The 12,305-nt window shown below is 37.8% G+C and overlaps 1 protein-coding gene across 1 annotated transcript in view; it reads left to right on the forward strand.

The window, feature by feature from the left end:
- The window catches only part of LOC128734777 (protein king tubby 1), a 44,362-nt gene continuing 32,057 nt past the window's right edge, over positions 1-12,305 (forward strand). Inside the window, exon 1 of the mRNA XM_053829120.1 lies at positions 1-450. Coding sequence (XP_053685095.1) covers positions 406-450 — 45 coding nt within the window. The 5' untranslated portion in view covers positions 1-405. The remainder of the gene's footprint in view (positions 451-12,305) is intronic.

Raw genomic sequence — 12,305 nt, forward strand, 5'->3', positions numbered from 1 at the left:
TGCAATCTGCAGTTTCATGTATCGTTCTGTGTGTATATCTAGCAACGAAACTGTAAACTAGCAACAGCAAAAATAACTAGTTTTATATAATCGGGACTCCCTTCGGCTGTACATAGCAGTGGTTAAATCGCCTTAGAAAATAATAGAGCAATAAATAGTACGACTGTGTTGTGTTCTATCGTGAATGCGTTGTCCGATTGACATATCGATAAAATAAAATTGAATTCAATTTTGGTTTCTAATGTCCTCAAACGTTCGATATTGGTAGTCAGTTCGCGGTGGTGTGAAAGAGTGGTGTAGTGTTTCTATTGACAGTGCAGTGTATCCTGCGGAGATTTCATTCATATTGATCAAAAGGCATCGTTAGGGGCAGACAGCTGTCGTTGAATCACTGGAAAACGAGCAATGAGTGCAATCAATAACAGCAGACATCAGAAGCTGGAACAGCAAGTAAATATACAAGTGGTCATTTCTTATATCAACTTTGACTATGAAGACATTTGTTTTGGCATTTATTGATGGTCCTTAGTTACGCTATAAAATGCACAATCCAACGTTCTGAAGAGCAATCATCGTAGCTATGTCAATGCAAGAAACAATTGGTTTAAGAATAACACGATTCTATGGCACAGTATCGTAAAAATAATTGGAAGAGAAAATGCAAATGAGATGCAAACGTTTGCGGCTCCGCAGTGGGAAAAGTTTTTTCTTACGTTTCAATAATTATAGTGCATAATACGAAGCTCATCCTCACGTAACAGACTGATCGTCTGTCGTCGGGGTCTAATGATTGCGGCAAAACTTATCTACAAATGGGTCATCGAAATCGATTTTTTCGTAGCTGAACATTAAATCTATTTTCACTACAACACTAGCATAACGTACCGATTAATACGATAGTGCGGGAAACCACGTTGAGCGTTATTTACCTTAACAGATGGAAAGAAAATAAGTCTGCGTGCAAGGTGGCTGATGCGATGTGCCGAAAGTACCGTTAGAGGTGTTCAGTAGGCTTACGCTTTATTTGCGTATCAACCCACTTTGTAAATAGTGAAATTTACGAAGTTTGGATTGTATGCTGTAAGTAAATAAGCAGTTTTTAATTATTGGTACAAATGAGCGCGAAAGCACCGATCGAACTCTACTTCATCTGTTGTGGTATAACAAGCGAACGACCAGATACCGAGCTAGTCTAAACAATCAAGGTCAGCCAGCCTCGCGGTAATAAATTATGAGCTTCAAAGCTGTATAACCGGCGCTAGAAAGTGAAGGTAATAGGAGGTGCATTTTCTTAAATCTTCCGAAGTTTTGCTGTGAGTCGATTTAGTCAGTTTCAACATGTTTTCACAGAGCTTAATAGAACAATTTTTAAATAATGAGCAGAGCTAGGCTAGGTACAAGAAACTTGTCCTCCGATCAACGTTATTGAAGTTGATGTCTTGATGGTAAATGGTTCAATTTCTCTGACCCTAAAGTTTAATATTGATAAACAGTGGACTAACTAAAACTAGATTAGAATAAACCTGGTTCGACAATATATTTTTATGGATTTAAAAAAAAATATTTTTCCCTTTCACCATCGGGCGGATTAAAATTTTATTTGGGTAAAGCTTACCTAAGCTATACTAGTCCTAGGACTAAAATATCGGTGAGTCCACTAGTTTAAGCCGGTCTACTGTTTCTTTGCCATTTTTATAATTTTCGGTTTATATCGCGCGATTTGAAATAACAACAGAATTTTTCCAAGGTATTAATTTACACAACTTTTCCTCTACTCTAAAAATACTCATTTTAATTGTTTGCTTGGCAACTTTAAAAATTATTCAAATGTTTGAAATGAAAACCGTCATGCTGCTTGAAGCCAAATTTTATAAGTGATTAAAGATGAATATAATCCAGTTGGAAAATCATTTTCGATTGTAGGTTACTCATTGATAGCAAACCTTGTAGCAACCAATGATGCGCTTGCTATAAAAAATCATTCCAACTCTGCAGCGGAAAACGTAAAAGAAAGTTACCGATTTTAATTTCACCTTAATTATTGTTTGTACGATTTTATTAAACGAATTCAATGTTCTTCTGGAAGGGAAAAATGTCCCGCTACTATTGCAACTGTCAATAGTCAGACGTTCTCTTCCATTCGTTAGTTTAAAAAGTTTTTCTTTTAATTACACTTATTCGACAACACAGCCGACATGAACAGTATAGAAATAAATACCGGAAAGCCTCTGACAGGAAAACTTTTCTGAGTCACAACTTCTATCGTCCTCGGAGGCAGCCATTGGATTGTAGCGTAACATTCTTCCGGATTTATTCGCTTGTTCACTGTTCACGACGACGGAAAAGGGAAATCGTGCGCTAGCACGAACCGCACAAAAGAGGGGCGCTCCATGACAACATGTTGTGTTTATATTTCTCGAAAAGAATTGTTTTCGAGGTTCGTTCGGTCGGTGTCTTACCCTTGTGGATTGGTCGTTTTTGAAAGCGGTTAAGACCGGGATTGCACCAGAGCATAAATAAATACGCTATTAAGAATGGCCCATTTGCAATGGAAAACGACTTGTGCGCGTGTAGTTTTATGCAGGACAACCATAAAAAGAATAACTCTCACTTGTTTTGTTTACGCCAGCGAGTAGGGTGTTATTCAACGAATGCAGCTATAGAAATAATGCATTTTAATCAGTTTCCTTGTAGTTTGCCATTTCTAATGCTTACAAACATATGTTTGTGTACTGTGGAGGACAAATATCCGTACACCAGAAGATTTCAAGTTGTCGATCCTTCATATCTAGTAATTAAAATACTACAATTGAACTTGCGTATAAATTTTGGAAATAGTTTTGTTTTCTTTGAAATAGCAATAGTTCGACCTCATACAAGTCTATTTATGTGAAAATTACGTAGGTAAATACGGAGCCGTAGCGTGAAATTGTGGCGCCCTTCACGAAAAGCCGATTAGCACTTCCTCGTTTCTTAAATTCGTGTTCTTTCCGATAAGATTTTAAACCCCCAACCAGATTCTGAACCTGCACTAAATTCTGAAGTTTTGAACCACAAACTGCGAAGATAAATAAAACAAGACGTCTAAAACAAGATCCTGGAAGTTTTCGCGACAAAGCTGACAATGGTCTTCAATGTGCTTCAAAATTTGGTCTAGAAACCAGTCCAAATCTGTTCTGAAATCTGAAACAAAACTTGATGAAAAAAGGCGGTTCGCATTCTAGTCCTGGCCGAGAATCTTGTTCAAAACCTAATCCAAAATCTGGTTGCTGGTTTAAAAACTGATCAAAAAGCTGTGGCCTAAATTTGTTCCAGATTCACAATCTGACTTAAAATCTGATCAAAAATCTGGTCCAAATCTGTTTCAAAATTTATTACAAAATTTGGAACAAAATCTGATACAAAATGTGGTCTAGCCAATACTTTCTTATAAATCGACAGTCTGGCTCGTTTTACAGCTTGATGCAGTGTCAGTTTGACTCAATTTTGGTATGGTGGTGAAGCTTACCAGATCTTACGGTCTTGTGGAGTCCGTAGTAAGCAGGACGTCCGGTAAGAAAATGTCTACATATTTCTCTGCTCCAGTTGTTATCCGAAGTCATCAACGACTCGAGGAATACAAATTCGTCCACCACCTCGAACTCGCACCACACTATTGCCTATGCAAGCTCAATCGCGCTCGGTTCCTCCTGCCAACAAATACTTGGTTTTAGACGTATTCACCACTAATCTGATCTTGACTGCTTCACGCTTTAGTTTGGTATATTGCTCAGCAACCGCCTGTAACGTTTTTCCGACAATGTCCACGTAGTCCCGTATGTTAAAACCGGCCACGTTTCATAACACCTTCTAGAGCGATGTTGAACAGGAGACTGGAGAAATACCATCGCCTTGTCGAAGGCTCCTGCGTGTTTCGAACGGACTTGATAACGCACCCGAAATCGTCATACAACACTGTTCACCATCCATCGTGGCTTTAATCAGTCCCGCTTCCCGGAAAACTGATTTGCTCCATAATTTTCCATAGCTCTTCACGGTCAATAGTATCGTAGACGACCTTAAAATCAATGAATAGGTTGTACGTAGGGACTTGGTATTCGCGATATTTTTGGGAGGATCTGTCGCAGTACAAAGATTTGGTTCGTTGTCGATCGCCCGTCCACAAAACCGGCTCGAAAACTTTCCACGAATCTATTTGCTAGTGGTGATAGATGGTGACCATCATACGCCGTGCTTAGTAGTTATTCTCTCTGCTGTCTTGGTGTTGCGTCTCCGCGCCATTCAGGTACTCATTGCATTGCTGCTTCCACCTTTCGATCACCTCACGTTCATTTGACAAGATTCCTACGTGTTTATCCCGACATGTGAGGTTTCAGCTCGCGGCACAAAGCCTTTGCGGATACGTTCAGTTTCTAGTAGAATTTATGCGGCGCTTCTAATCCCGGAGAAACTGGGTTTGCAGTCTTCGTTCCTGTCTACATCGTTCACCGTTTTGACGAGTCCCCTGCTGCAACATCGACGCCCACGCTGGTTTCTTCTGATCGAACATCCTCTGGCATTCCTCGTCGAACCAGTCGTTTCGACGACTCTTCTAAGCGATCCCAATGGCATCTTCCGCTGCGGGCTGCGCTGTTGATGGCTGCTTTAACGCTTTCCCAGCAGTCTTCGTTTAGCTCTCTCATACCCGGCAGTGCAACCTCAAGGCATTGCGCGTACTCAGTAACGACCTCAGGTAACTCGAGTCTTTGTAACTTTGTCAGGTAACAACGGAAAGTCTTTGGCGCACCTTCCATCAATCAAAACGTGGGCAATTTGTGAGTCTATCTGTTGTGGTGATCTCCAGATGTACCGATATGGGAGGCTGTGCCGGAAGTAGGTACTTCGTATGGCCATATTTCCGGCGAACCGGCGAAATCAATGAATCGATCGCTGTTTTTGTTCGTTCGTACTAGACCAGTGTTATTCCCAAAAACTGGTCTTCGAGCGGTTAGAGTAGGAGTTGAGGGATGGTATGCAACCTACGAAATATACCTGGCAGCTTGGTTTAGAACTTAAGCTTCACTTTCTTCGGAACAACCTCTAATTTGTTCGGTGAATAAAACAATCTGTGCGTTCTTTTCATTGGAGGATCATTTTTTCCTTCTTAAACAATCTCTTCGAACGAGTTATTTCCAAGCAACCAAAAGTTCGATTTTCACTTAAGGAACGAACTTGGAAGTTCATATTTGGGTCAAATTTAGTTCGGCATAACTTTTTTGCTGGACAATAAGACACTACATTTGTTAACCGAACTCATTTCTTAATAAAGTACCTTTAATATTTGTAGCAACCTGAAAGTTCAGCCTGCAGCTTGAAAGTACAACATGGAACTTGAAAGTAACCAAGAGTTCGGATAATGGTAGCTAAGGAAGGTTAACACGCTTTATGTCTATAGATCTATAGTTTGCTAAGCACATTCTCTTGTTAGTAATTAACCGAAATTTAAAGTTACCGTGAGTTTGTTGCATAGAACGCTAAGAAACTTCTAAAGAAACTTTTTGAAAAATAAATAAAATTAAATATTTAGCTCTATTTTTATACTTTTCTACCTTCTACCTGCTCCAAACTTCTGTAAATTCGTTTCTTGCGTCAAGATAGAGCATATAAAAAACTTAAACTATCAGGACTATCATATACCGCCGCTGAATTTGAACCCAAGCGTTCCGCGTTGCAAGCCTATCCTGATGCATTGCGCCATCTGTGACGCCACAAGTTCGTTTCGGGCTGTTGTAAATGAGAAATTAGTAGGATTTATTTCTAATTCCCGTCGTAGTAAGTAAAACTATTCTAGTTTTCATCATTTGTTGGATGGTTTTAATGAATACTCCAAAAGTTCTTGTGCTGATTTGACTAAAACACACTTATCTTCCGATCCGTGAACTTTGAAATCACTGAAAAGTGATTATTAAAGCATATTATTCAAATTACGCAACTGACTTTATTTCTTCAATTCGTCGTACTGTTTTAAAATCCGTCCATCTAAGTTTTTCATCGTCCGAACTAAAAATCACAACAATGTTTACGAAGCTAACGCGCATGTATTTGTGTCGGACGGCATGACAAATGTTATTCTGCAAAATTTCTGCAGATCACGCAAGTTTTCCTGGCTGTAGAATAACGACATTGCCTTGCGTGAGTTATTCTCATTTATGAATGACGGAAATTAAAACGATTAGTCGACATTTTCTTCTTCGTAGCACGAAAAAAAGTAGGAAATTTGGCTGGTAGGACTTCTTTAATGATTAAAAGCTTTTAAATAGATCTCAGCTCACTTTGATTGATCGCGTATGATAGACAACAAACTAAAATATTTGGGAATAACTAGTTTTGCATTGGGCGTCATAAAAATGCTGATATTTTTAATAATTTATGTTGGATAGGACGGGAATAGGCAATTACGACGAAGCAGCAACATACCCTACATCGAGTAAAATCGATACAGGTCGCATATTTCAGCAACGGAGCAGTGGTTTGCATCTAAGTTACCGAAAGGAGGAACTCGAGTTCCAATCTCCTATGGTGTCTGTTTGTGGTAAGTTGCAAAAAATGAATTTTGACGATCTTTCATTAAAATAATTAATATTGGTTAATCATAATTAATAACCGAAATACTAAATGTCATGAATAAATAAATACAAAACAAGTGGAAATTTCCACCAATCTCTTTAATTTTTTTGGCTTATTGAAGATTTTTTATTGAGCTGAACAGTGTTCTATATTGCAACTTAAGTGAACTTTTTGCGAACTTTCTAGTTCTGTTAGAAGTTACATTGCGTTCCTTTCAAAGTGTAATCATCAAATACGAACTTGAAAGTACGGTTAGTTACTTAAAAATTAAGCTGAAGAGAATTCTATTCATGATCATTTCTTTGGCTGATCAAGTCAAAAAATCCCCTTTTATTGGAACTTTTGGTTTCTTGGGTTAGTAGTTCCTTTACCAGCCCCGTAATCAAGTGACGTTTTACTCTAGCTCTGGAAGATGCGTGCAAGTCTGTTTTTAATGACTCTTTGTTTGGATTTTTCAGAAATTTTGGCTTCCTTGGCAAGTTTTCTTCTGGAACGACCACCGGGTTGAGAGCAATCTTTCATATACGATTTGATCACGTTTGACGTGCGTGAAAACCGCAGGCTTTCACTTCCCGGCTTTCGCTGCCTAGGCCTAGGATTCTCTAGAGACTTTTTGATGCGGTAAACCATGGCCAAATGACATCCTACCATATTGGCAGTCTCTTTCGACGTTTTCTCGGCGAGCAGTAAACTCGTAATCACTTCTTTGGCGTATATTTTCAATTTTCACAAATTTGTAATAAAACAATTCCAATGTTCTGATGCAGCCGATGCAGCACTTCAAAGTAAACACGTAAACAAATGCAGTGTCAATAGGAATAAGTCATTAGTTATACAAATTAACCCAATATTAAAGTTTTAACATTTTCGCCTTTTTTAGTAGAATCAATATAGTATAATCAATATATATATAGAATGCCAGTGTCGCTGCAGTGCACGTGGTAAACATCACACTTGTTCAGATAATGTATTTACAGTATATATGCATATGTGTGTGTGCCTGAGATTCATCAAAAAGGAATCTCATTGTCAAACTTTGACAACCAGTTTAAAATTTCAAATATGGCTGCCAAGTAATGTGATTGGAAACTTCGCTTTCTGCAAATTTCTGAAAAAATCGGTGCAAAAGGGCGCAGTTGTGGGATTCAATTCATCCGGACGAAAAGAAAAAGAACGTTTAAAAACATTTCACTTGCATGAAAACACAGCGATGAGCGCACTTATGACAGCACCAACGAGCGCACAGATAAAGAACAGATAAATAACAATGAGCAACTTTGACAGTGAAGTTCCCGATTCACAGACTTGATACAGATTGTTAGCATCATGTTTACCATAATGAGTCCCGTAGTAAAACAGCGACACTGGCATTCTATATATATTGATTATACTCCTTTTTTCTGCCGCATTTTTTACTGTTTAACTGCATTCCAAGTAAAAAATAGGTACGCTTAAAATATTATTTAAAATGTGCTAGGCAATAAGATCAGTGGTGTGTGTATGTGTTTATTTTTACGTTTTTTATACGTTTCATGTTCAGTTGAGTTTGAAGTGCATATTTCCATGAGAAGTTTTCTCATCACAAGAATCTTTATAAATAAGAAATAAGTTCAAACTATTTATCTTGTTGAATCTATTGGATATATTTCAAAAGCAACTAAAGAAACACCTAATTACTAACAATGTAGCAGCAAACATCGTAATGATTCAAACGAATTGAGGCCTGATTTCTCATCAACATCCATTTTCGTTGAAACTGTAAAGCGGCATTCATACTGTGGAACTGTCCGGTTATGCATTCACCACAGTAATAACACATACTATTTAGAAGGTAATAATAATCTGAATGAACAATATAAAGATAAATGGTTACCTTAGTAAAAGCACCCCTCTGATGGGGTGGAAAATGCTTAACAGCGAAAACAAACAACTTGGCAGCTTGGCTACTTACTTTGCCTTGATGACAGTGCATCCTGAATACCTAAACCTACCGACTATCAGTAGTCGTCAGTGAAAGAAAATGGGGCACGTTGACGTGAGAATGAATATTTCATGAACTGTAAGGGCCATTACGGAACTAACAACCAATTCCGTCCAATAGGCACGCGAGTTAAAATTCTCTATTAGTTGAACCTGAATCACCCATTTCTGTGTATTGAGATCGACACACCAAAATAATATGCGTGAGTACTCAGTTCTTTTTCCCAAACGACAGTCAAGTTTTGTATAACACATACCTTACTTAGTACTCATCCTGCCTTTGATGCAGACTTTTTACTGAGCTGATTTTTCCTTTTAGTGGTTACAGAGCATGAAAATTCTGTTTGTTCGGATCCGTCTGACTGACTGGTATCATCAAACAAACCGACTGACAGCAAACCACAGCAAAGTCACAAAGGCAAACCGATTCCGAAGGACTTGCCGAACAAAAAGTTACCTCTTTGTTGGGAGATGCTCTTTTATTGAGCATGATGACTTTATTGGAAGGACTCGGATTGGATGTTTTAACTCAAAAGGCTCCAGTTTGTAGATTTGCTAGTGTTCTTCAGTTGATCATTATTGCGGTTTTGGTTATTTTGAATAAATAAGTTTTTTTTAGATTAGAGAATAACGAAAAACTGAAACTGGGTTAATTTGCAACCAGATAACCTGTCTACACGAGAAAATTTTAAAATTTATTTCCGACCCGCAGAGTACGTACAATGATACTAATTAAAACATCCCATGGGTGTTACCCACCCACACACGATCTAATAAGCCGGCCAATGTTCTAGTGGCTGGCTCATTACAGTTGAACAATTTGGCACTCAGCTCGCCTACATTGCATTGGGTGTTGTTGTGATAAATGATAGCATTCCGTGTGTCGCTTCGTCCACTCGGTATACGGTGGTGTGCATTTGTAGGGTCCTACAGAACAGTAAACAGTCGTCCTGTCTGGTTCAACGCCTGGCAGCATAGATGACGACGATGCGATGGGCGAACGAGTTTATGTAGGTGCCTACATATGTTTGCACACACCGCACCGGCATTCTCTTTCGTTGGAAGCGTGATGCGACAAGGATTGTGTGTTGTTGTTACATATCTGCTGCTGCTGCTGCTGCTGATGTGTTGTATCTGTTATGATGAAAGAAGTGTTATGAAGTGGCACTCAAGTGGGCCGCCAAGAGGAGCAGTAGGTATGGTGTTTCAATCGAAGAAACGATCACGCTTAGCTATGCTGGCGAATTATTGATGAAACGTTGTTTTTATTATTGTGGTTCTTGTCAGAAGCAGAGTCATTATTGCTACAGGCATAAACTAATAAAGTGAACTTTAAACTTGAGTTCTTTCATATTTGTTAATATAGGTAACAGCCTTGTCAACGTCAACTAACGTGATGAAATGAGTGCATTCCGTTTGCACTTAGTTTTCTCGGTGACCTAGTTTTGGTTTTGTTAAAGGATATTCTGAACATGTTCACTGTCTACCGGAAAACATAGTTGAGCAGTAGAAAGTGACCTAGATTGCATTATTGTGTATTTCTTCATTAAATAATTTGCTAAAGTTATTAGTTTAATGTGGTAATCAGTGAGTGTGTTTCCTACGCAACGGCGACATCACTCCTAGCAGTTGCCGCAAGCTTTTTATTCTGCTTCGCTTTATGCACTTTCATCACTGCCTCTATGTACCTATTTATGGTCATCTATGAGAGTGGCAATTTTGCAACTGCATTGACACTGAAACTGCAATGAAACATGTCGATCGTAAAATTCTTCCGTCCAACGGCATTCTTACGATCTATAAAGTGATTTTTTATTCGTTCTTTTTTTATTACAAGTATCTCTATTATATTTAAATTATACATAATAGGTTGAAAATATTTAGTTTAAGCATTTCGACTGCGGATTTGAGATTATACGAGTGAAACTCACCATTATCCCACTAACAAAGAGGTAAACTTTTTCAAAAGTCGCATATTTTAACGCATGTCTCAAGTTGTTTATTAAGCTAGCTCATTTGTTTGATTTCTAAACATATCAAAGTTATGTTGCACGTTTACTATGTACGTATAATAATTACAGGGCCTTTTCATTCATGCCATATAAAAATTGATGTCCATTTGTAGCATGCTCAAAGACTATCCCAAGGACCCAAAAGTTCCAATAAAAGGGTTTTTTTTGGATTGATCTGCCAAAGAATTGATCATGAAAAGAATTCTCTTCAGCTTAATTTTTAAGTAACTAACCGTACTTTCAAGTTCGTATTTGATGATTACACTTTAAAAGGAATGCAATGCAACTTCTAAGAGAACTAGAAAGTCCACAAAAAGCTCACTTAAGTTGCAATATAGAACACTGTTCAGCTCAATAAAAAACCTTCAATAAGCCAAAAAAATTAAAGAGATTGGTGGAAATTTCCACTTGTTTTGTATTTATTTATTCATGACATTTAGTATTTATTTCGGTTATTAATTATGATTAACCAATATTAATTATTTAAATGAAAGATCGTCAGAATTCATTTTTGCAACTTACCACAAACAGACACACCATCGGAGATTTGAACTCGAGTTCCTCCTTTCGGTAACTTAGACGCAAACCACTGCTCCGTTGCTGAAATATGCGACCTGTATCGATTTTACTCGATGTACTAATTTTTCATTTACAACAGCCCGAAACGAACTTACACTCAAGAATAACTCATTGGCAAAATTCACGTTACTTGTGGTGTCACAGATGGCGCAATGCATTAGGATAGGCTTGCAATGCGGAACAACGCTTGGGTTCAAATTCAGCGGTGGTATGTGATAGTTCTGATAGTTTAAGTTTTTTATATGGTCTATCTTGACGCAAAAAATGAATTTACAGAAGTTTGGAGCAGGTAGAAGGTGGAAAAGTATAAAAATAGAACTAATTGATTAATTTTATTTAGTTTTGACAAAGTTTCTTTAGAAGTTGCTTAGCGTTCTATGCAACGAACTTACGGTAACTTTAAAGTTTGGTTAATTACTAGCAGGTGAATATGCTGAGAGAATAGTGGATATACATAAAGCGTGTTAACCTTCCTTAGATACTATTATTCGAATTCTTGGTTACTTTCAAGTTCCATGTTGTACTTTCAAGCTGCATCCTGAACTTTCAAGTTGCTACAAATATTAAAGGTACTTTATTAAGAATTAAGTTCGGTTTACAAATGTAGTGTCTTATTGTTCAGCAAGAAAGTTCTGCGGAACTAAATTGGAACCAAATATGAACTTCCAAGTTCGTTCCGTAAGTGAAAATCGAGCTTTTGGTTGCTTGGGTATCATTTTTGTATCATGTATGAGCTTGTCAGCGTAACTAGTTATTTTAAAACCCGTACTGCATTTCTTTTGCTATTTCGCTAGCCCAAGGGAATGATATGTGATGTCAATATTTTATCTGTGTATGGTTTTGCCTTATCCTGCGAGCAATATATAATAGTTATGCTTCCTCATTTTTCGTCCGATGGATGACTTCAATGGTACCAACGCTAACGATGGACAGGACAATCGTCGCAATTCATATAGTAAATAGTTTCATGTTATATTTAGTTTCAGTTATATAGTTTCATGTAAATGCTTTAGAAATTGATTAAATATCATTCATCAACGATTGCAACCATTTTATGTTTAAAAAGCCCGCCAAGAGCTATCGGTCCGGTGCAAATAAGTTATTTATACCTTGCGGTAAGACGTAGTC

This window comes from Sabethes cyaneus, chromosome 2, assembly GCF_943734655.1.
Source record: "Sabethes cyaneus chromosome 2, idSabCyanKW18_F2, whole genome shotgun sequence".
NCBI classification, from domain to species: Eukaryota; Metazoa; Arthropoda; class Insecta; order Diptera; family Culicidae; genus Sabethes; species Sabethes cyaneus.